General features: G+C 65.3%; 2 protein-coding genes across 3 annotated transcripts; both read left to right on the forward strand.

Annotated features, from left to right (window-relative positions):
- The first annotated feature begins 10 nt into the window (after positions 1-10).
- Positions 11-13,113, forward strand: RAPGEF3 (Rap guanine nucleotide exchange factor 3). The gene is made up of 27 exons (XM_039705864.1): positions 11-198; positions 4,470-4,523; positions 4,731-4,837; positions 4,918-5,039; positions 5,115-5,289; positions 5,458-5,542; positions 5,774-5,834; positions 5,947-6,023; positions 6,432-6,578; positions 6,659-6,768; positions 7,588-7,679; positions 8,349-8,427; positions 8,622-8,772; positions 8,860-8,942; positions 9,242-9,281; positions 9,400-9,475; positions 9,566-9,712; positions 9,802-9,899; positions 10,048-10,173; positions 10,493-10,674; positions 10,746-10,836; positions 10,945-10,995; positions 11,187-11,274; positions 11,355-11,419; positions 11,599-11,653; positions 11,760-11,831; positions 12,656-13,113. The coding sequence occupies exons 1-27, from the start codon at positions 115-117 to the stop codon at positions 12,772-12,774; spliced, it is 2,637 nt and encodes an 878-aa protein (XP_039561798.1). The 5' UTR covers positions 11-114; the 3' UTR covers positions 12,775-13,113.
- A 1,315-nt stretch (positions 13,114-14,428) lies between these two features.
- ENDOU (endonuclease, poly(U) specific) lies at positions 14,429-22,818 on the forward strand. Of its 2 annotated transcripts, none has more exons than XM_039705862.1 (8): positions 14,429-14,502; positions 18,655-18,789; positions 18,930-18,965; positions 19,896-20,067; positions 20,144-20,343; positions 21,481-21,594; positions 21,967-22,073; positions 22,359-22,817. In XM_039705862.1, exons 1-8 carry the CDS (start codon positions 14,445-14,447, stop codon positions 22,503-22,505), a joined length of 969 nt encoding a protein of 322 aa, XP_039561796.1. In that variant the 5' UTR covers positions 14,429-14,444; the 3' UTR covers positions 22,506-22,817. The 2 variants fall into 2 exon arrangements, with proteins under 2 accessions (XP_039561796.1, XP_039561795.1); XM_039705861.1 differs by lacking the exon at positions 14,429-14,502 and adding an exon at positions 14,790-15,156 and having other exon boundaries at positions 22,359-22,818.
- Positions 22,819-22,988: the final 170 nt, after the last annotated feature.

Genomic DNA, 22,988 nt, shown 5'->3' on the forward strand with positions numbered 1-22,988 from the left:
GCCTCGGGGCCGGGCCGAGCGGGGCTGGAGCCGGGGAGCGGCGCCGCTGCCGCCCCGCAGCCCCCCGGGGGTCCCGCGGCGGACGGAGCCCGGCTCTCGGGGCTGCTCAGGAAGATGCACTTGTTCCGGAGCTCCAGCTACGAGGTGCGGCTGGAGGGGGCCGGGGGGAGCCTGCCCCGCATCCAGGGGATCCGCTGGGTGAGTGGGGAATGGGGCAGCGTGTCCCCAAACCCGCTGGGTGAGTGGGGAATGGGGCAGCGTGTCCCCAAATCCGCTGGGTCGGTGGGGCCGGGGTTTCCCCAGCCCCGGGAATCCGGGGATGAGAGGAGGGGCGGGAGTCCAGGAGTGCAGGGAGCCAGGTGAGGGGGGAAGGAGCCAGGTGAGGGCACGGGGAGTGAAGCCGGGTGTGCAGGTGAAGGTGCGAGGAGCCAGGTGAGGGAGGGAGGAACCAGGTGAGGGTACAGGGAGTGAATCCAGGCGTGCGGGGGGCCAGGTGAGGGCACAGGGGCCCAGTGAGGGCGCAGGGAGCCAGGTGAGGCTGCAGGGGCCAGGTGAGGCTGCAGGGGCCAGGTGAGGCTGCAGGTGAGCAGCGCAGGCTGCTCGGGGCGGAGCGGAGTGGAACGGGCGGCCAGGCGTGAAGCGAGCCCGGTGCCAGGTGCCCGGCGGCGCATCCCAGCAGGGAGGACATTCCGGGGGACATTCCCGGGGGACATTCCTGGTTGGACATTCCCGGGGGACATTCCCGGGGGGACATTCCTGCTGGGACATTCCCGGGGCACATTCCCGGGGGACATTCCTGGGGGACATTCCCGGGGGGACATTCCTGGTTGGACATTCCGGGGGACATTCCCGGGGGGACATTCCCGGGGGACATTCCTGCTGGGACATTCCAGGGGCACATTCCCGGGGGGACATTCCGGGGGCACACAGTGTTCCCCCGTTCCCGCAGCAGGGATTTGTCCCCTGGCATCGCCACCTCCCCGCCCGGCTCCGTGCTGGCCCCGGGAGCTCGGGGGGTCCCGGGGGTCTCCCGGGCCCTGCTCTCGGCCCCTCCTTGTCCCCTCTAGGCGGGGAGGTGACCCTGGAGCTCTGGCAGAGCTTCCGGAACTTTGAGTCCTTCCCCCTCCCTCACTGCTTGGCCTGGGACACTTTTCAAGAAAAACGTGGAATTCTTTTAGGGGACAACTCCCCTTTGGGTATTTCCACGGAGCACAGGGGCTCTCTCTCCCCTGTTTTCCTCACTTTTTCCCTTTCTTCCCGATTTATTTTTCTCTCCAAAACTTTTAGGAATGGTCTTTGGGGAGGGCTTTTGAGGGGCACTAAGCCTGGGAAGCAGCGGGAGGAGCAGGCCTGGAGCATTCCTGGGATGAACTGGGATCAATCCCACCAGCCTGGCAGCGGTGGCACGGCAGGAGTGTCCCCTCTGCGGGGGCACCCAGGGACCGAGGGGACTGGAGCCGATGGCAGCAGGGAAAGGGGATTTTGTCCCAGCACAGCCATTCCTGGGGCAGCTGAGCGGCAGGGAAGCGCCTCAGGAGCCACACAGGTCCCTTGTCCCCATCGCTGGAAACTCCTGGAACCTCGTCCCGGCGTCCCGGCTCCGTCTCATCCCCCTTGGGATCTGATCCCAGCGCCAGCAAACCCCCGGCTCCAAAGGACAGCGGCGGCTCCGTCCTCTGTCACTGTGCCAGTGACAACTGCCACCGTGCCAGTGACAACTGCCACTGTGCCAGCCCCCGCCGCGTCCCTGGCGAGGACAGCAGAGCCAGAGCAGGTCCCTGACCCCATCCCGGGGGGTGCCAAGCCCCTTCCCGGGGTCTCTGAGCCCATCCTGGGGGATGCCGATCCCATCCCGGGGGTCACTGAGCCCCTTCCTCAGGGACGCCCAGCCCCGCCCCGAGGGATGCCGATCCCATCCCGGGGGTCTCTGAGCCCATCCTGGGGATGCCCAGCCCTGTCCCGGGGGGACACCGAGCCCCGTCCTGGGGACACCGAGCCCCATCCTGGGGGTCTCTGAGCCCATCCCGGGGATCACTGAGCCCCATCCTGGGGGTCTCTGAGCCCATCCTGGGGGTCTCTGAGCCCATCCCGGGGGCCGCCCAGCCCCGTCCCGGGGGATGCCGAGCCCGGCCTGCGGAGGCTGCGGAGCTGCGGATGGGCGAGGGCTTTCTCCGGAGCCGTGAGGCCCGAAATAGCCGCGCTTGTTTTCCTTGGGATCCCAAACAAAAGCGGCCGCGAGCGCGGAACGGCCGCTGGCGGCCTTGGCCGGGCGCCCGGCGCTGCCGGAATCCTGGAGAAAGGCAGGATCCCGGCGTGTCCCGTGGGCAGGAAGATGGAAAAGGCAACTCCTTAGGAAGCTGCTTGGAGCCACGCCGTGACAAGGAGGGGGGGTGGGGGGCGTCCTGCAGTCCTGACCCGGGGTGGATGCTCCAGGGAGGGGGTTTGGGGGCAGCAGGGGGGGTTTGGGTGATTCCAGAGCTGTCCTGGCAGCGAGGAACCCCGGGAAGGAGGAATCTGATCCTTGAGCGGGGTTTTTGTGTCTCTTTCGGTGTCCTTGGAGCGTGGCCCGGGGCACAGCCTGGCTCTGTGCCCCAAGGACAGAGCTCGCTGCCGGGGGACAGCAGAGGCCCTCTGGGGACCTGGGCAGGGGGACACCCAGGGTGTCACCTGGGCCCACGGGGTGGCACGAACCTGCTGCACCCAGGAGGTGACAGGGGCGTCCTGCACCCATGGGGTGACACAGATCTGCTCCCATGGGTGACAGGGACATCCTGCACCCATGGGGTGACACAAATGTCCTGCTCCCACGGGTGACAGGGACATCCTGCACCCAGGAGGTGACACAGATCTCCTGCACCCATGGGTGACAGGGATGTCCTGCACCCATGGGGTGACACAGATCTCCCACTCTCACGGGTGACAGGGACCTGTGGCTCCCACGGGTGACAGGGACCTGTGGCTCCCGCGGGGTGCCACCTCCATGTCCCCAGAGCAGCCCCGTGCCCCGGCCGCCTCCCGGCTCCCGTTCACAAACATTTGCTCGGCGCGGTTCCTGCTGCCCGCAGCCGTCACGGGGCTCAGCAGAGTTTGCAGAGCGCCTGAGTCACCGTGTCCCTGCCTTGGGGACACTGTGGCCAGCTCAGGAGCGCTGTCCCCGCCTGGGTGACACCGTGGCCAGGACCTGCGGCGTTCCCAGAGCCGCCCGTGGCTCCTCGAATTCCTCCTGAGCCGTTGCAAAGTGCTGCGAGCAGGTGGAGGCTCAGCCTTGAGGTTCCTGCACTTATTAACTCCTGTACTAATTAACTCCTTAATTGGAAATCCATCCTGACCGTCCCCCCAAGTTGCCCCACGTGGAGCCCACAGACCCCGGGAGGATCCCTGCAGACCCCCAGAGGATCTCTGCAGACCCCGGGAGGATCCCTGCAGACCCGGGAGGATCCCTGGGAGGATCCCTGCAGACCCGGGAGGATCCCTGGGAGGATCCCTGCAGACCCCCGGAGGATCCCTGCAGACCCCCAGAGGATCCCTGCAGACCCCAGGAGGATCCCTGGGAGGATCCCTGCAGACCCGGGAGGATCCCTGCAGACCCGGGAGGATCCCTGGGAGGATCCCTGCAGACCCGGGAGGATCCCTGCAGACCCGGGAGGATCCCTGCAGACCCCGGGAGGATCCCTGGGAGGATCCCTGGCAGACCCGGGAGGATCCCTGGAGACCCCCAGAGGATCCCTGCAGACCCCGGGAGGATCCCTGCAGACGCCGCTTTTGGGCCCCTCCCGGGGTCTGCAGGGCCCCCACAGCCGGGAATACCCGGAGGGGACCCCAGAATCCCCCTGGGGGTGCCCCCGTGCGGGTGGGCGTCCCTCGGCCGTGCCCCGTGCCGGGTGAGCGCTCCCGGGCCAGGAACTGGTCTGACGGGTGCGGGCCGGGCTTGTTTATCCAGGGCCGTGGCCAGGAGCGAGCGCGGGTGCCTCGGTGCCCGCGGGCAGCGCCGGAGCTCGGCCACCTTTGCCCCGCGATCCGGGCGGGGCTGCGGGGACAGGGGCTCGTCCCTCCCTGCGCTTGTTTTTACCTGGAGCATCCCCGAGGGGGAGAGCTGGGAGGAAAATGAGCTGGAGAGGGGGACCGGAGTCGGGATCTGTGGGCAGGAAATGGGTGCTGGGGTCAGGATTTGGGTGCTGGGTTCAGCATTTGGGTGCTGGGGTCAGGATTTGAGTTCTGGGGCCAGTATTTGGGTGCTGGGTTCAGGATTTGAGTTCTGGGTTCAGGATTTGGGTGCTGGGTTCGGGATTTGGGTTCTGAATTCAGGATTTGGGATGTGGGTTCTGAATTCAGGATTTGGGTGCTGCCCCCTCGCCTGGTGAAGAGCTGGGGCTGCTCTGGGGGTGCCAGGACCCCCCCCAGCTGTGTGGGGTGATGGGGGCGCAGCAGAGCCCCCACAGCCCCCAACCCCCTCCCCTTTTGTATTCCAGACCCCGCTCCTGGACTCGGAGTCCAGCCTGGAGTATGGCCACAGCATCACCCAGGTGGGGGGGCCAGGGAAGCCCCCGGGAGGTGAATTTGGGGAGGCTGGGGGGGGTGAGGGGCAGGAGCACCCCCACGGCCCAGAGCCATCGCGGCGCTCCTTGGCCTCGCCATTCCTGGGGTGGGCGGTGGCAATCCCGGGGCACTGGGGGGACAGGTGACAGCCCACCCCCCACCCAGGAGCTGCCCTGTCCCCCTCCCACCCTCAGGCATCCTCGGAGAAGATCTGGAGGGCCGGCAAGCTCCTCTTCGCCCACCTCAGCAGCTCCCGGCCCGGCCTCATCCGCGACCACAAACACCACCTGCGGCACCACCGGTGCGACGGGGGCTGGGGGGACCCCCGGGGGGCTCCGGGGGTGCTGTCCCGGGGGGATCTCACCCCCTGTCCCCCCCCAGGCAGTGCTGCTCGGGGAAGGACCTGGTGGATTGGCTGCTGAGCGCCGGCGTGGCCGTGCAGACGCGCAGCCAGGCCGTGGGCATCGGGCAGGTGCTGGTGGACGGAGGGGTCCTGACACACGGTGAGGGCTCCGGGGGGCTCCGGGGGGGCTCAGGGGGGGTGCAGAGCCGAGCTGACGGCCGCTGTGCCCCCGCAGTGAGGCAGGAGTGGCACTTCCAGGACAAGGACACGCAGTTTTACCGCTTTGCCGAGCTGGAGCTGAGCCCCGAGCCCGGCGCGGGGCCGCGGGACCCCGAGGAGCTGCTGGAGGCTCTGGGGTTCCTGGCCCAGCTGGGGCCCGACGCGCTGCTCTCCATGGCCCTGCGCAAGCCGTGAGTGCTGGGGGGTCTGGGGGGGCTGCTCGGCACCTTCTGGACTCGCTGGGACCCTGCTCGGGGGGTCTGGGCTGCTGAGGGTGGGGGGACATGACGATGTCACCCCAGGAGGGGAGGGGGCTGGGGAGGGGGGCACAGGGAGCCGCTGACCCCCGGCCCCCCCAGGCCTGCCCAGCGCACGCAGGACGAGCTGGAGCTGATCTTTGAGGAGCTGCTTCACATCAAGGCCGTGGCTCATCTCTCCAACTCGGTGAGCGCGGCCGTGTCCCCGAACCCTGCGGGGTCGCGGTGTCCCCTGGGCCCCAAATCCTCCTGAACCCATCAGTTCCTGCCCTGGCATCCTCCCCTGCTCCCCAAATCCTCTGCTCCCCTTTCCTTCCATCTGAGCCCCCTCTCTGATGGTCTGTGTGCCTCCCTGGGCCCGTCCCCGCCGTGTCCCGGTCCGTGTCCCCCGGGGGTGACAGCGCTGTCCCTGGCGCAGGTGAAGCGGGAGCTGGCGGCCGTGCTGATGTTCGAGGGGCACCAGCGCGCGGGCACCGTCCGTGAGTCCCCCTGAGTCACCCGCGAGTGGCACCGGGGTGTCCCCAGCCCGGGGACACCGGAGCCCTTCCCACAATTGTGGATTTCCCCCCCTTTGCCCGGGCGCTGTCCCAGTGTTCAGCCAAGGTGACAAAGGCACCTCCTGGTACATCATCTGGAAGGGCTCGGTCAACGTGGTCACCCACGGCAAGGTGGGTTTGTCCCCGTGCTGGAGGGACACCTTGGGGACACCCCAGGGACCCCCCAGTGCCACCATTCCTCATTTACCCAGGGCTTGGTGGTCACCTTGCACAAGGGGGACACCCCAGGGACACCCCAGTGCCACCATCCCTCACCCCCCGTGCTGTCCCCAGGGCTTGGTGGCCACCCTGGACTGTAGGGACATTCCGGGGACACCCCAGTGTCACCATCCCTCACCTCCCCTGCTGTCCCCAGGGCTTGGTGGCCATCTTGTACTGTGGGGACACCCTGGGGACACCCTGGTGTCACCATCCCTCACCTCCCCTGCTGTCCCCAGGGCTTGGTGGCCACCCTGCACGAGGGGGACACCCTGGGGACACCCTGGTGTCACCATCCCTCACCTCCCCTGCTGTCCCCAGGGCTTGGTGGCCACCCTGCACGAGGGGGATGATTTTGGGCAGCTGGCTCTGGTGAACGACGCCCCGCGGGCGGCCACCATCCTCCTGCGCGAGGACAATTGTCACTTCCTGCGCGTGGACAAGCAGGACTTCAACCGCATCCTCAAGGTGGGCCCGGGGTTGGGGCGGGGATTTTGGGGGGAATTTTGGGGAATCCCGGCCGGGCTGACGGCAGGATCGTCCCCCAGGACGTGGAGGCCAACACGGTGCGGCTGAAGGAGCACGGCAAGGTGGTGCTGGTGCTGCAGAGGGACCTGCAGGGGGGCAGCGGCCAGGCGGCCTCGGCGCGGAGCAGCAGGTGACACCCCGTGTCCCTTGTGGCGGGTGACACCCCGTCCCTGTGCCCCTTGTGGCGGGTGACACTCCTGTCCCCCTTGTGGCAGGTGACACCCCTGTGTCTCTTTGGCAGGTGACACCCCCGTGCCCCTTGTGGCAGGTGACACCCCGTCCCTGTGCCCCTTGTGGCGGGTGACACTCCTGTCCCCCTTGTGGCAGGTGACACCCCTGTGTCTCTTTGGCAGGTGACACTCTTGTGTCCCTTGTGGCAGGTGCCACCCCTGTCCTTGTCCCCCTTTGGCAGGTGACACCCCTGTGCCCCTTGTGGCGGGTGACACTCCTGTCCCCCTTGTGGCAGGTGACACCCCTGTCCCCCTTTGGCAGGTGACACCCGTCCTCCCCACACCCGTGTCCTCCCCACAGTAGGTGACACCCCTGTCCCCCTTTGGCAGGTGACACCCCTGTGCCCCTTGTGGTGGGTGACACCCCTGTCCCCCTTTGGCAGGTGACACCCCTATGTCCCTTATGGCAGGTGCCAGCCCTGTCCTTGTCCCCCTTTGGCAGGTGACACCCGTCCTCCCCACAGTAGGTGACACCCCTGTCCCCCTTTGGCAGGTGCCACCCCTGTGTCCCTTATGGCAGGTGCCAGCCCTGTCCCTGTCCCCCTTTGGCAGGTGCCAGCCCTGTCCCCTGAGCCGCCCCCTCTGCCCTTTCCAGCCTCCCTCGGGGCAGTTTTTGGGAGGAACAAGGGGACGAGGAGCAGGGACACCGGCCCGTGGTGGCACCATCCCGTGGTGGCCCTGTGCAGCCACAGTGTCACCTCTGCCCCTCCTATCCCCAGCAGGTACCTGGTGATGGCCGGGACGCCCGAGAAGATCCTGGAGCACCTGCTGGAGTTCATGCGGCTCGATGCCACCCTCTACGACCCCGTGGGTAGGTGGGGGTGTCCCCTCTGTGTCCCCCCGTGCCGGGGACCGTCCCAGAGCCACCCGGAGACGGGGCTGGGGACAGGCAGGGGGAGCAGCACCGAGCGGGGCTCCTCATTCCCGGTGTCCAACCCCAAATCCCGCTCGTGCCACCCTGGCATCGCTAAAACCCCAAAACCCGAGGCCGGGAGAGGGCGGCGGCTCGGGGCGGGAGCGGCTCCGCGGCGCCTCTCGGTCTCCCTCTGCCTTCCCAGAGGAGAAACCCGGGCGAGCCCGAGCCAGGAGATGTCCCCAGCGGGTCACAAATCCCTGCCGGGGACACCGGCGCTGCTTGGAGCCGATCCCCGGGATTTGCGATCCCATCCCAACGATCCAGCTCCTCCCGCGGGGTTTGGGAACAAAATCTGCCCCGCCACCAGCGGGGTCCCCAAGGTGGGGACAGCCCGGGCCAGCCCAGGCCGGCCCAGCAGGGCACAGGGGATCCTTGGCCAGGTCCCCATGGTGGGGACAGCCCGGGCCAGCCCGGGCCAGCCCAGGCAGGGCACAGGGGATCCTTGGCTGGGTCCCCGTGTTTGGGACAGCCCGGGCCAGCCCAGGCAAGGCAGGGGATCCTTGGCCGGGCCCCCATGTCCCCACGGCGCTGGGGACAGGAGTGACAGTGCCCTGTCCCTCGCAGACACGCTGCTGGGGGATTTCCTGCTCACCTACACCGTGTTCATGCCGACCTCGCAGCTCTGCCGGGCCCTGCTGCACCAGTATCCTTCTGTGCAGGAACTGGGGGGCCTGGGCTCCGCCACACGCTGGGGACACGCTCAGCCCGCTCCCTGTCCCCTTGGGGGGAGCCCCAAATCCCTTTCAGTGCTCTTGGGCACATCCCCATCTCCCGGGGTGACATCCCTGGGGTCCCTCCCCCTCTCCACGTTTTACTGGTGCCCTTGACTGGTCCCAGTTTCCGCGCGAAGCCGCTGGAGGGCTCGGAGCAGGACAAGGCCACCTACTCCCTGCGGAAGCGGCGGAAGATCCTGCGCCTCGTCAGCCAGTGGGTGCTGCTCTACGGGCGGCTGCTGCAGGGCGACCGCAGCACCACGGCGCTGCTGCAGGTACGGCCGGGGTCACACGGCCCGGGTGACACGGTGACACCGCGGGGACCGGCGGGAACAGCCCGCGCTCACCCCCTGTCCCCGCAGAACCTGGCGGACCTGGCGAGCCGGGACCCCCAGCTGGGCGGGCTGGGCCAGGAGCAGGGCCAGGAGCGGCGGCGACCCCGAGCGTGAGTCCCCCCGGTGTCCCTCAGTGTCCTCCAGAGTCCCCTCAGTGTCCCCCGGTGTCCCCCAGTGCCACCGCGGGTGCCCAGGGGCTGCGCTTCCCTGGGGAGGAGCTTTAGGGGCCACCTTGTCCCCAGTGTGGGGGTCCGGCTGTGGGGAGGGTGGCACACGCAGCTGGGTGGGGCGGGGGGCTCAGAGGTGACCAGGGGGTGGCCCGGAGGTGGCCGCAGTCCCGGGAGTGGCCGGTCCCAGTTCTGTTCCCAGCGGGAACGGCGGCTCCATCCTCCCCCTTCCCCTCCCGCAGGCTGGAGAACGGTGATGGCAGCGTGTCCCCCCAGCCCAAGGTAGGGACCCCCTGAGGGGTGGCAGGGCAGGACCTGGGTCCCCTCTGCCCTTTGGGGACACGCCACAGGAGGGGCGGTGGCCGCGGCCGCGTCCTCCCGTCTGTCCCACCTTCGCCAGGCGCGGAGCTCGGGAATGTGGAGCCCCGAGGAGGCGATCCTGGACAGCAGCTGCGCCCTGAGAGCGCAGGACAAAGGTACTGCCCCCTCAGCAGGGACTGTCCCCCACACGCGGGGACGCTGAGGTCCCTTTTGTCCCTTTGAGGTCCCTTTTGTCCCCCCCCCAGTGCCCTACGAGATCTTCAGGGCCGACCACTCGTGCCTGGTGTCGGTGCTGCCCGTGAACGCCGCCGTGCGCGACGTCCTGCGGGCCCTGGCGCCGCGGCTGCGCCGGGACCGGGAGCACGTCCTGGTCAAGGTGAACTCATCCGGAGGTGAGGGACCCCCCTGGGGTGGCCTTGTCGCCGTGCCCAGCCGGGATCTGTCCCCTCCTCCGTGCCAGCCCGCCCTTCCCTCCGCGCAGACCGAGCGGTGCTGCCGCAGGACGCCGTGGGGGTGTTCACGGCGCTGGGCCTCAACGAGAGGCTCTTCGTGGTCAGCATGGACGAGCTGGGCAACCTGGTGAGTGCGGGGTGGGGGTCCGGGCTGGGCAGCACCGGGCAGACCCCCCCAAGAAGGGTTGGGGGCTGCGGTGCCTCGGTTTGGGGCACCCACCCCTCCTGGGGTCCGCTGAGGGCAGGAGGGGTCAGGGGTCCTGTCCTGTGCCCAGACCCCCCACCCTGAGCAGCTGGGCCCCCACGCCGGCTCCTCGGACACCCTGGACCTGATCAGCTCCAAGGACCTGGCCAGCCACCTCACCGACTACGACTGGAACCTCTTCAAGAGCATCCACCAGGTGCGGCCCGCGCCGGGAGCGGCCGGGAGGGGACCTGGGACCCTCCTCACCTGCTGGGAAAGGGGTTCGAGACACCCCTCACCTGCCAGGAAGGGGGGTCAGGACACCCCTCACCTGCCGGGAAGGGGGTTCAGGACTCCCCTCACCTGCCAGGGAAGGTGTTCAGGACACCCCTCACCTGCCAGGAAGGGGGTCAGGACACCCCTCACCTGCTGGGAAGGTGTTCAGGACACCCTTCATCTGCCGGGAAGGGGGTTCAGGACACCCCTCACCTGCCAGGGAGGGGGTTCAGGACACCCCTCACCTGCCGCTCTCCCAGGTGGAGATGATCCACTACATCGTGGGGCCGCACAAGTCCCGCGAGGTCGCCACGGCCAACCTGGCGCGGGTGATGCGGCGCTTCAACGAGCTGCAGTTCTGGGTGGCCACCGAGCTGTGCCTGTGCCCCGAGCTCGGGCGGCGGGCGCAGCTCCTCCGCAAGTTCATCAAACTGGCGGCACAGTGAGTCCCTGTCCCTGTTGCTGTCCCCGTCCCTGTCCCCGTCGCTGACTCGTCCCCGTCCCCGCCTGCAGCCTCAAGGAGCAGAAGAACCTGAATTCCTTCTTCGCGGTGATGTTTGGTGTGAGCAACACGGCCGTGACTCGCCTGGCCAAGACCTGGGAGGTGACAGAGGGGGGGCCTGGGGGGTGGGACAGCCCCTGGGGAGGGACAGCCGGGGGTCTCTGGGGTGGGACAGGCAGGTGCCAGCCCCGTGATCCCACCCCTGCACAGAGATTGCCCCACAAGATCCGGAAGCTGCACTCGGCCCTGGAGAGGATGCTGGTGAGGGCAGCCCCCTTCCTGCCCCGTGTCCCCTTCCCTGCCCCGTGTCCCCTTCCTGCCCCGTGTCCCCTTCCCTGCCCCATGTCCCCCTTCCTGCCCCGTGTCCCCTTTCCCAGTGGGATTTGCCCCTGGAGCAATGGGGAGGGGGTGCCGCTGTCCCCCCCACGCCCGGTGTCCCTGCCTGTCCCCAGGACCCCTCGTGGAACCACCGTGTCTATCGCCTGGCCGTGGCCAAGCTGAGCCCCCCCATCATCCCCTTCGTGCCCCTGCTGCTCAAAGGTGGGTGTCTGGTTTTTGGGGACCCTCTGGGCGTGTGCAGTGCCCCCAGGAGCCCCTCTCTGACCCCTCAACCCCCCCAGACATGACCTTCATCCACGAGGGCAATCGCACCCTGGCCGAGAACCTCATCAACTTCGAGAAGATGGTGAGGGGGGGTGGTGGCCCCTCCGCGGGCCCTGCTGTGCCCTGTGCCCGGGCGGGCAGAGCTCTGCCCCTGCACAGCCGGGGCTGTCCCGGCGTGCTCACAGCCGTGGCGGGCACAGGGAATTTGGGGGTCCGGGTGGGGCCAGGTGGCAGCAGGTGACCTCTGTGCCTCACCCACAGCACATGATGGCCAAGACCGTGCGAGTGCTGCAGCGCTGCCGGGGCCACGCGCACGGTGAGCGCTCCGGGGAGCTGGGGAGGGGGCCTGGAGCAGCCCTGGGGAGGGGGCTGGGGCCCTGGGGACACAACTGAGCCCCCCAACATTCTCTGTGTCCCCCCAGCGCCGCTGTCCCCGCTGCGGAGCCGCTCCCCGCACCGGCCCGAGGACGCCAAGGCCGTCAGGATCTCCACGTGTACGGCTGGATCCATACAGGGATCCATGGGGGATCCGTGGGGGGATTCATGGGGGATCCATGGGGGATCCACGGGGGATCCGTGGGGGATCCACGAGGGATCCGTGGGGGATCCATGGGGGATCCATGGGGGATCCGTGGGGGATCCGTGGGGGATCCATGGGGGGATCCGTGGGGGATCCATGGAGGATCCGTGGGGGATCCGTGGGGGATCCATGGGGGATCCGTGGGGGGTTCATGGAGGGATCCATGGGGGATCCCTGGGGGATCCATGGGGGATCCATGGGGGATCCGTAGGGGATCCATGGGTGGATCCATGGGTGGATCCATGAGGGGATCCATGAGGGGATCCATGGGGGGATTCATGGAGGGATCCATGGGGGATTCATGGAGGGATCCATGGGGGATCCATGGGGGATCCGTGGGGGGATCCATGGGGGATCCGTGGGGGATCTATGGGGGGATCCATGGGTGGATCCATGAGCCAGTCCAGGGCCATTTGGGGAGGCTTGGGGGTGACAGAGGGGGTCCATGGGGTGATCCTGCAGGGAGGGACAGGCTGTGCCAGGGCACGGAGGGGACCCCAGCCGGGATTCATGGAGGGATCCTGGGGGGATCCATGGGGGATCCGGGGGGGGATCCATGGGGGATCCGTGGGGGATCTATGGGGGGATCCATGGGTGGATCCATGAGCCAGTCCAGGGCCATTTGGGGAGGCTTGGGGGTGACAGAGGGGGTCCATGGGGTGATCCTGCAGGGAGGGACAGGCTGTGCCAGGGCACGGAGGGGACCCCAGCCTCGACCTCGTCCCTCCCTCCCCGCAGGCTCGGAGCAGTCCCTGAGCGTGCGGAACCCCGTGTCCACCTGGGCCTACCTGCAGCACCTGAGGGCCATCGACAGCCAGAAGGAGCTGCTGAGGCTCTCCCGGGAGCTGGAGCCCTGAGGGGAGCGGGGCTGGAGCGGGGACGGGGGCCCGGAGTGGGGATGGGGGCCCAGAATGGGGATGGGGGTCCAGACCGAGGAAGGGGGCCTGGAGCGAGGATGGGGCTCGGAGTGGGGATGGGGGCCCAGAGCGGGGATGGGGGCCCGGCTGCCGGCGGCAGGGCAGCCCCTGGCTCTGCTCCCGGTGTGGGGCAGCCCCTGGCTCTGCTCCACACCTCCAGGCTGTGCTGGAGCCGCCCCAGAGCTCGGCCGTGGGCTCAGACCCGGCCCCGTGGGGCAGCCGGGCCCCGCCGGGCTGCGGGCAGGTGAGGGCAGAGCAATAGAGGTATTTTTGTACTCACGGCTGCGCTCCTCGTTCTTCTCCGAGCCCGACGTCACCCCCTGCACCTGCACCCCCGCTGTCACCTGGGGGACGGCCCCGGAGCTGCCCCAGGGGAGGTGACACAGCGCTGGCACCAGCAGGGGACAGCTCAGGAAATGACTGAGGGCTGAGGGAGAAGCCAAACCCGGCCCTTATTGCACCAAACGCCGCTCCCGTGCCAGCTGGCACCGCCCGGGGCACGGCAGGGACCGTCCCTGCTCCGCCAGGCATCCTGGGCATCGCCCCCCTCCTCGGGAGCTTTGGGGTCGGGTCTCACCTGCCCAGGTGGGGGGCACAGGGTGTGAGCCTCTCCCGGGGGGGGGACACCCTGTCCTGGGGCTGTGGCTGCTCCCAAAGCACCGGGGTCGGGTGCCAGGGGAGCCCCCAGGAGCCCCCAAGGGCTGACCCTGCCTGAACTGCCCCAGGCCAAGCCAGGGGCACCTGGACCACCAGGACCAGCTGGCACTGGCCACCCCCGGGCTGGCGCGGGGGTGGAGAAGAGTTGGAGCAAATCCTGCGGGCTTTGGGGTGAGGTTTCCTGGGAAAACGTGGCAGGGAGTGAGGAAGAGGAGGCCGAGCCTGGTGGTGCCCTGGGGGACCCTCCCAGCGCTGCTGGCTCTCCGTTATTCCCCTGAAAACGCCCCTGCTCAGCCCCAGCACCGGGAACATTTTCCATCGGGGTTGGCTGGGAGGGGAAGGGGCTGTGACCCCCCCCCCAGGCCTGGCCTGAGCCCCCCCGGGGCCTGGAGGGTCCCTGGGGCAGCTCTGGGCTCACCCCGGGGTGGGACCAGGCTGGGATGACCCCAAACCTCACCCTGGGGCTGTGCTGGAGCTTTGGGGTTTTCCTGGAGGATCTCGGGGCTCCAACGAGACCGATCCGTGCCGGGGGGGGCGGGGGGGTCACAACCTCCAGAGCTGCCTTAGGAGAGCTCATCACCCCCAATTAACGCCGCTCCCAGTTCACACCAGTCCCCCGGAGCCCAGTCAGGGACCCTCCTGTGCCCCCGGTGCCCAGTTCGGGGGGGTGGGCAAAGCCCCCCCGGGACCCTCCCCCCGCAGCCTCGGCCCCCCCGGGGGTCAGGCCCGGGAGCTGTGGGGCAAGCCCGGGATTCTGGATTTACCAGCCCTCCTCCCACTGCGGGCAGCCTGTAATTAGCCGCGCGCTTAATGAGTTTTGGGGAAGTTTGGGTGCAGCCCTCCCGTGGAGCCCTCGCTGCCATCACGCCCCTCCCTCCCTCCCCCCCCGCGGGACCCACAAATAGCAGCGGCTCCGGGAGCTCCGGCACTGCCGAGCCGGGCCCGGGACTGCGATGGAGCCCTGGATCCTCCTGCTGGGGGCAGGGCTCGCCCTGGGCTGCGTGTCCGGCCGTGAGTAACCGGGGGGTCCGGGGGTCGGGCTGGGGGCGCTGCCTCCCCCAGCCCTACTGGGATAACTGGGATGGAGCCAGCGGGGAAGGGGAGGGGGGTTTTCCCTGATGGAAATCCAGCCCGGGGTGGGGGTGGGTTGCCGGGCCCACCAGCTGGGTCCTGCTGTGCCTGCGCCTGCGGTGGGGCTGCAAAGCTCAAGGAACCTTCTCCTGGCTCCTCCTTTCCATTTATCCGTGGAGAAACAGCTTTGGGAGTTTTCCAATCCCAGCCCCGGATCCACCTTCCCCCTGTGGCCACCGGGGCAGCTCAGGTGGCAAACGCAGCCCAGAGAGGGCTGTGCCCGACCCCGACGTGCCCGGGAGGGGCTCGGGGGCCTCTGGCTTCAAGGATGGGCTTGGGGCCACCAGGATTTGGCAGCCGGGATCCCACGGGGGTGAGGAGGTGCTGGCAGCGCCGAGTTCTTGCACAAAGCGTGAACCGTGATCCCCTGGCACTGAGGACGGGATTTCATCACCCCCGACGCTGCCAGGAGCTCGTATCTGATGTCCCAGGAGAGGATGAGTCCCCTCGGGATGAGAGATGAGCAGTTTTGCAAGGCCAGCTCACAGGAGAAGCTCCAAACCAGCTGGGAGCAGGAGGTTCCCAAACTCCTGAGTGAGTCCTGAGCTCCCAAATTTCCTGAGCTCCCAAATTTCCTGAGCTCCCAAATTCCCGAGTGAGTCCTGAGCTCCCAAATTCCCGAGTGAATCCTGAGCTCCCAAATTTCCTGAGTGAGTCCTGAGCTCTCAAATTCCCGAGTGAGTCCTGAGCTCCCAAATTCCCGAGTGAATCCTGAGCTCCCAAATTTCCTGAGTGAGTCCTGAGCTGTTCCCAAACTCCCGAGTGAGTCATGAGTCCCCAAACTCCTGTGTGAGTTCCCAGATTTCCCATTTTGAGTCCTGAGTTCCCAAACTCCTGTGCGAGTTCCCAAATTTCCCATGTTGAGCCCTGAGCTCCCAAACTCCTGAGTGAGTTCCCAAACTCCTGAGTGAGTTCCCAAACTCCTGAGTGAGTTCCCAGACTTCCCGTGTGAGTCCTGAGCTGTTGCAGAAGGAAAGCCCGTGGTGAAGGTGCCTGGGAAGCTCGGCTGCCTCGTGGTCAGTCCTGGCCTCCTGCTGGACCTGTCTGGTGGCCCTGGGACCTCTCCACTCTCCTCGTGCGGGCAGTGGGAGCTTTTCCCTGATCATCCCACAGACAGGGCTCACATGTGGGTTTGGAGCTGGGAGCTGAGGGTTTGGGAAGCTCAGGCTGTCCCAGCTCCGCTCCAGGTTTGTTTGTCCTTCAGCTGGTCCCTGCTGGAGCCTGGGCTGGGTTTGGAGCCGTGTTTTCCTGGAGGAACGAGGTCCTGAGTCAGGCCAGGGGCTCGAGGACGCGGCTCCAGCTCAGCTGAGTCATCCCCGTGCCCGAAACCAAACTGGGAGCACTGGGAGAGCTCCGGCACCTCCCCGTGCCCGGAGGATGGAGCTGGGCAGGGAATGTCCCCTTCCCTGGGCCACGACTCGCTCTGGGAGCGGAGGGAGGGGTCGGGTCCCGGAGACAGAGAAATATTTCTGTGCTCCGTGCAGCCAGAGAAGATCTTGGGGCGGGATCAGCCAAAAAATCTCCGGCTGGAGCAGCCAAAAACCCCCGGGTGGCTGAGTGTGGCTGTGCCGTGTCCTTGTGTCCTTCTGTCCCAGGCCACCACCCCTGTGGCGTTTCCAGCTCTTCCCACAGCCCCAAAAACCTCCCAAGAGCTCCAACAGCCCTACCAGGGACAGCTGAGCACCCTGCCGCGATTTAGGGTCGATTTAGGGTCGATTTAGGGATTTAGGGTGAATTTAGTGTCAATTTAGGGTTGATTCAGGGTCAATTTAGGGTTGATTTAGGGTGAATTTAGGGTCGATTTAAGGTCGATTTAGGGTCGATTTAGGGATTTGGGGTTCATACTGGGATTTGGGGTCAATTTAGGATCGATTTAGGGATTTAGGGTGGTGTCTGAGTGAGGAGGAGGAGCCGTTTCCCTGCCCTGAGCCCGCTCAGGTGCCCCGTGGCACTGGGGATTTGGGATTGGGGATTTGGGGATTTGGGACGATGCTGAGCCCGCCCCTCCGAGGGCTGAGTCAGGGTCGGGGCCCTGCTGGGACACGCTGGGGCCGCTGTGACACGCTCGGGCCGCTGTGACACCCCCGGCAGCGCGGCAGCGGCACCGGGATGGGCTCGGCGCTGACGGGGGAGCGTGGGCAGCTCCTGCCTTGCCCAACCCCGCCGGGATCGCGGCTGGGAAAGGAGGGGAGGGAGCGAGCCGGGGGATTCATCCCAGTGCTGCTCTGGGAACGGGGCTGCGGCTGGGCTGGGCGGACTGGGGGGGTCTGGGCAGTACCGAGCACCCCTCCCATGGGATGGCCCTGCCCTGGGGTTCTCCCAGCTCTTCTCAGGGGCTTCGGGAGAGCCTCGAGACCCCCCTGCCAAAATCCTCCTTTTTAAAGGAAAAAAATCCTCCTTTTTAAAGGAAAAAAATCCTCCTGTTTAAAGGAAAAAATTCTCCTGTTTAAAGGAAAAAATCCTCCTTTTTAAAGGATAAAATCCTTTTAGAGGAAAAAATCCTCCTTTTTAAAGGGAAAAAATCCTCATGTTCAAAGGAAAAAAAATCCTCCTGTTTAAAGGATTTACAGGGAATGGGAAGTCAAGAGGGAAAACCAAGCCAAGGACACCGGCAGGAGCTGGGATTTGGGGGCGAGGGAGCCGAGGGGTCCCCCAGGACCTGCGGGGCCGGGGTGACATCACCGGGCACAAACAATCGTGGTGAAGTGACAAAGGGGACAAACAAGGCGGGCAGGCGGCGGTGTCGGGAGCCTGGTGCCACCCTCGTGGCCTGGATGTCGCTGTCATCGCCTGGTGTCCCCGGACAGGACGAGCCGCATCAGGATTTGCCCCGGGGCCACCTTTCAGCCGGGCTGGGCGAGCCCGCGGTGCCTCAGATGTCGCAGATTGCGGCGGCTCCGCCAGGGAGAGCAACGCCCGCTCCTCCGGGGCTGCCTTTGCCGCTGGGCCACGCTGCTGGCACGGGCTGGCACGGGGGCACCGCTGGGACAGGGACACCGCTGGGACAGGGCCACCCTGCTGGCACGGGCTGGCACGGGCTGGCACGGGGGCTGGGCGAGCCCGCGGTGCCTCAGATGTCGCAGATTGCGGCGGCTCCGCCAGGGAGAGCAACGCCCGCTCCTCCGGGGCTGCCTTTGCCGGCTGGGCCACGCTGCTGGCACGGGCTGGCACGGGGGCACCGCTGGGACAGGGACACCGCTGGGACAGGGACACCCTGCTGGCACGGGCTGGCACGGGGACACCGCTGGGACAGGGCCACCCCTGTCCCGCTGAGAGTGTCCCTTGTCCCCTTCAAGGCTTCACCGCTGCTATTTTTAGCTTTGCTTTGCGTCACAAAGCTCAGCAGCTCTTTGGCTATGAGCAGCTCGGGAAGGTTTTCCCAGTTTTCCTGGTTGTTTTCCCAGTTTTCCCGGTTTTTTTCCCAGTTTTCCCAGTGGTTTTCCCAGTTGTTTTCCCAGTTGTTTCCCCAGTTTTCCCAGTTTTCCCAGTTGTTTCCCCAGTTTTCCCAGTTTTCCCGGTTTCCCCAGTTTTCCCAGGTGTTTTCCCAGTTGTTTTCCCAGTTTTCCCGGTTTTCCCAATTTTCCCAGCTGTTTTCCCAGTTTTCCCAGCAGGAAGCCGACGAGGCTGCCTGGAACGCGGCAGCTCCTCCGGCCCCAGTTTTCCCAGTTTTCCCAGTTTTCCCAGTTGTTTTCCCAGCTGTTTCCCCAGTTTTCCCAGTTTTCCCAGCTGTTTTCCCAGTTTTCCCAGCAGGAAGCCGACGAGGCTGCCTGGAACGCGGCAGCTCCTCCGGCGTTGCCCGGGGCTCTGGGGCTCATCCCGGGATCCCGGGCTGAATCACGGGGAGCAGTCCCGGGGCTGTTCCCGGTGTCACCTTGAGGCTGTGACAAACACCCCACAGGAGCCACCCTGGTGACAAAGATCCCGGCTGGAGCTGCCCGGGAGGGGACCGAGGGTGGGACGGGGACGCTCCGGGGGTGGCGGTGGCCGCTCTCAGCCCCTCCTGAGTGCCACCCCCCGTCTGTGTCCCCAAAGATCTGTACACAGCCCCCGACTCGTGCGAGGGACGCTGCGGGGAGCCCCTCAATGAGGAGGACGAGTGTCACTGTCACCCCGAGTGCCAGGCACAGCACAACTGCTGCGAGGACTACGAGAGGCACTGCGGGCCCGGTGAGCGCCCCGCGACAGCGATCCGAGGTGTCCCCACCCCCCTGAGGGTGCCAGGGGGTGGTCCCGAGCCCCTTCAGGTCCCCAAGGTGTCCCCAAGGTGTCCCCAACACCCTGAGCTCCTTTTCCTCTCTCCTCCGCAGGTGGGGAAGGCGCCGAGGGCGGAGCTCGAGCCCGCGGTGAGTCGGGAGGGACAGAACCGCCCCCGGTGCCTCGGGGTGTCCCCACATTCCTGGGGGTGTCACCCCCAAGGTGTCTTGGGGTGTCCCACTCCATTCCTCGGGGTGTCCCCTCTGTTTTTCAGGGTGTCCCCCGTGTTCCTCGGGGTGTCCCCCTCTATTCCTTGGGGTGTCCCCCCCATTCCAGCGCCTCTGTCCCCTCCCGGAGCTGGGGGCGGCGGGCACAGGGAGCAGGGGCAGGAACCAGCTGGGCTGGCACCCCCTGCCCACCCCCAGCCTGGGGAGGGGAACGATCCCTGGGGATTGGGAATTGTCACTGCCCGTGTCCCCATGGCCACCTGCTGTCCCCGGCCTGTGGGGTCAGGAGCCCCTGAACCCCCACCATGTCCTGGGGGACACCCTCACCTTTCCATGGATCCTGCTGGATCCCCTTACTTCTCCATGGATCCTCTGGATCCCCTTCACTTTTCCATGGATCCTCTGGATCCCCTTCATTTTTCCATGGATCCCTCCCTTTCCACGAATCCCAGAGGTGTCCCCAGTCCCTGCCTGTCCCCACAGGGACATCCTCACCTTTCCATGGATCCTCTGGATCCCCTTCACTTTTCCATGGATCCTCTTGATCTTCTTCACTTTTCAATGGATCCCCCTCACTTTTTCATGGATTCTGCTGGATCCCTTGACCTTTCCCATGGATCCTCTGGATCCCCTTCACTTTTCCATTGATCCTTTTGATCTCCTTGACTTCTCCATGGATCCTCTCGGTCCCTTTGGCTTTTCCATGGATCCTCTGGATCCCCTTGACCTTCCCAAGGATCCTCTGGATCCCCTTGACCTTCCCAAGGATCCTCTGGATCCCCTTGACCTTCCCATGGATCCCTGCCCTCCCCACGGTCCCAGAGCTGTCCCCAGCCCCCGCTGTCCCCGCAGACGGATTCTCCAGCAGGGGCGACTCCATCACGGAGCAGGAGCTGCTGCAGCTCTCGGAGCAGCTCTACGCGCTGGATCACAACAAAGCCCGGCCCAGCGACATCGCCATCAACCCGCAGCACCTGGCGGGCCCCGGCGACACTGGCGACAAGCAGGACCGGTCCCCGCAGCCGTGAGTGGCCCCGGGGGAGGAGGGACGGCGGCCCGGGCTGGGGGAGGGAGCTGCAATTCCAGCAATTCTCCCCCAGGCTCTACAAGTACGTGAACGAGCAGCTCTTCTCCAAGCCCACCTACGCCAGCTTCATTAAGCTGCTGGATAATTACCAGAGGGCCACGGGCAGGGAGGAGGAGGTGACGGCCGAGGAGCTGCGGGAGCAGGAGCGTTTCCTCGAGGAGGTGATGAAAACGGAGCTGATGAAGAAACTCTTTGTGTTCCTGCAGGGAAAAAGTGAGTGCGGAGCAGGGCAGGGGATGGGGGAATCCCAAAGGGGGACAATCCAAAGCAGCACAGTCCATTTTCAGGAGGCTTTTAAAATAAAATTTTAATTTTTAGTTATTTTTACATGGGGTTTTTTTTAAATGAAAAACCCATTTTTATTTTAACATGCATGCTTTTTACACATTATTACAAAACTCCTAAGTTTACACTTTGCTCATTGGTCACGAGAGACAAACAAACTGCTCATTGGGATAACTGCAGGTTTCTCTTGTTTATCCTTTTCTTTCTTGGTTTCTATGTCAACGACCTTGGTAGGAAATTCTTTCAGGGCTAAACGTGGATCCTCTTATCAGACTTCTCTCTGGCTCACGGGAATCTCTGTAAAACCTCTTCCACAAAGCCCCAGGCAGGGAACACCTGGGACGGGCACAGGGGGAATCCAGAGGGAGAATTCCCGAGGGACAGCGTGGGGAGGGGATGGGGAACCCTGATGGTTCTCTGCTTCCTTTTTCCACCTCTGCTGAGGTTGGAATTGAAGGCATTCAGGATGATATTTCACATTCAGACTCGGGTGTTTATAATTTATCCATGTTATGATTTTTCACATTCAGACTCGGGTGTTTATCATTTCTTATCAGTGCCGCAGTCTCACAAGCCTGAGTTCTGCAGTCCTTCATTAACCAGGCACAAAATGGCCAACAATCTCTTGTTTTAAGGCTAAACTATCTAATTAGGAAATTGCACCTAAATTATTTTCACTTTTAACCCAATATCTAATCCCTCAAAGTCCTCAGTGCGGATTTTTCTGTCCAATTACAATACACCACCCAAACCCAGGAAGAAGAAGGAGGAAGAACAACCTGAAACCCCCATCTTGCTCCGTATTTATTACTACATTCTAAAACCCCAAACTCTGAGTTTTCCACCCTGTGACATCACACATTTCTAACCAAACCACACACCCGTAATCCCAGCGCTGTCAATCAATTTTGGAATTGATTGACAGCATTCTTCATGGCCTGGGGTCAAATGCAGCGCTCTGCTGGGGCTCTGAGTCTGCCAGCACAGAAAATCTAAATTTCTCAGCACCCACAACTGCAGCAGAGCCCCAGCTCTGCCTCTCCCTGCTCCTGCCTTTCCCTGCAGACCGCTACAGCTCCGAGCAGGAGTTCCTGCAGGACCTGAAGCAGATGTGGTTCGGCCTCTACTCCCGAGGGGACGGAGAGCGCGATTCCAGCGGCTTCGAGCACGTGTTCTCAGGTACGTGTTCTCAGGTACGTGTTCTCAGGTACAGCCCTCCCTGGGTGTTCTCAGGTACAGCGCTCCCGGGTGTTCTCAGGTACAGCACTCCTGGGGTGGTGTTCTCAGGCACAGCCCTGCCCAGGACAGTTCTGAGCTCTGTTCTCAGGCACAGCCCTGCCCAGGACAGTTTTGAGCTCTGTTCTCAGGCACAGCCCTCCCTAGGCTGGTTTTGAGGCACAGATCTCAGTTTTGAGCTCTGCTCTCAGGCACAGCCCTCCCAGGACAGTTCTGAGCTCTCTTCTCAGGTACAGAGCTCAGTTTTGAGCTCTGCTCTCAGGTACTGCCCTCCCTGGGCCAGGGGCTCATCCCAGCATCCCCTCTGTGTTTTAGGGGAGGTGAAAAAGGGAAAAGTGTCTGGATTTCACAACTGGATCCGCTTCTACCTCCTGGAAAAGCAGGGGGTCGTCAACTACTTCAGCCACAACTTCAACGGGCCGGTGAGAGCTCGCGGGGGGCCGGGGCACCCGCGGTGCCCCACGGGGCTGAACCCCCAGATCAGGGGTGCTCCCCCTGCCCCATCCCCGCTGGGGGGTGGGAAGGGCTGGGACGCCAGGGGCGAGAGGGGCTCCCAAGCCACCAGGGAGAGATTTGGGGCTGGGGGCTCTGCCAGGACCCCCCAGCCCGGTCAGGAGCTGCTCTGGAGCCCCCTGGGGGGGCTGGGAGGGTCCCTGGCGGGGCTGGCGGGGATTCCCACCCTGCTGAGCCAGCCCCCCGCCCCGCAGTGGGACACGTACCCCGACGTGCTGGGGCTGCAGTTCAGCTGGGACGGCTTCTACAAGGAGGTGGGCTCGGCCTTCATCGGCTGCAGCCCCGAGTTCGAGTTCGGCCTCTACTCCCTCTGCTTCCTCGCGCGGCCCGGCCGGGCGTGAGTGCTGACCCCGCGTCCCTCTGTCCGTCCCGACTCCTTCTGTCCGTCCTGAGTCCTTCTCTGTCCGTCCTGAGTCCTTCTGTCTGTCCTGAGTCCTTCTGTCCGTCCTGAGTCCTTCTCTGTCCATCCCAGAGTCCCTCTGTCCATCCCGGGTCCTTCTGTCCATTCTGTGTCCTTCTTCCTGCCCCGTGTCCTTCTGTCCATCCCATGTCCTCCTGTCCATCCCGAGTCCTTCTGTCCATCCCAGTGTCCCTCTGTCCATGCCAAGTGCCTCTGTCCATCCTGAGTCCTTCTGTCCACCCCATGTCCTTCTGTCCATCCTGAGTCCTTCTGTCCTCCCCATGTCCTCCCGTCCATCCTGTGTCCCTCTGTCCATCCCAAGTCTGGCCCTGGGGGCCAGCGGGGCCTCCCCGAGCCCCATCAGGGCCGGGGCTGGCCCTGAATTTGGGGAGGGATGGGATGGGATGGGATGGGATGGGATGGG

Source organism: Passer montanus, unplaced genomic scaffold (genome assembly GCF_014805655.1).
Source record: "Passer montanus isolate IOZ18808 unplaced genomic scaffold, ASM1480565v1 scaffold187, whole genome shotgun sequence".
NCBI classification, from domain to species: domain Eukaryota; kingdom Metazoa; phylum Chordata; class Aves; order Passeriformes; family Passeridae; genus Passer; species Passer montanus.

Coding starts and splice junctions, on each gene's coding strand:
- RAPGEF3 (XM_039705864.1), top strand. CDS start 115: ATGCACTTGTTCCGGAGCTCCAGCTACGAGGTGCGGCTGGAGGGGGCC. Junction 8,428..8,621: donor TGCCGGGCCCTGCTGCACCA/GTATCCTTCTGT, acceptor GACTGGTCCCAG/TTTCCGCGCGAAGCCGCTGG. Junction 11,275..11,354: donor CGTGCCCCTGCTGCTCAAAG/GTGGGTGTCTGG, acceptor CAACCCCCCCAG/ACATGACCTTCATCCACGAG.
- ENDOU (XM_039705861.1), top strand. CDS start 15,045: ATGTCCCAGGAGAGGATGAGTCCCCTCGGGATGAGAGATGAGCAGTTT. Junction 15,157..18,654: donor GGAGGTTCCCAAACTCCTGA/GTGAGTCCTGAG, acceptor GTGTCCCCAAAG/ATCTGTACACAGCCCCCGAC. Junction 21,595..21,966: donor CTTCGAGCACGTGTTCTCAG/GTACGTGTTCTC, acceptor TCTGTGTTTTAG/GGGAGGTGAAAAAGGGAAAA.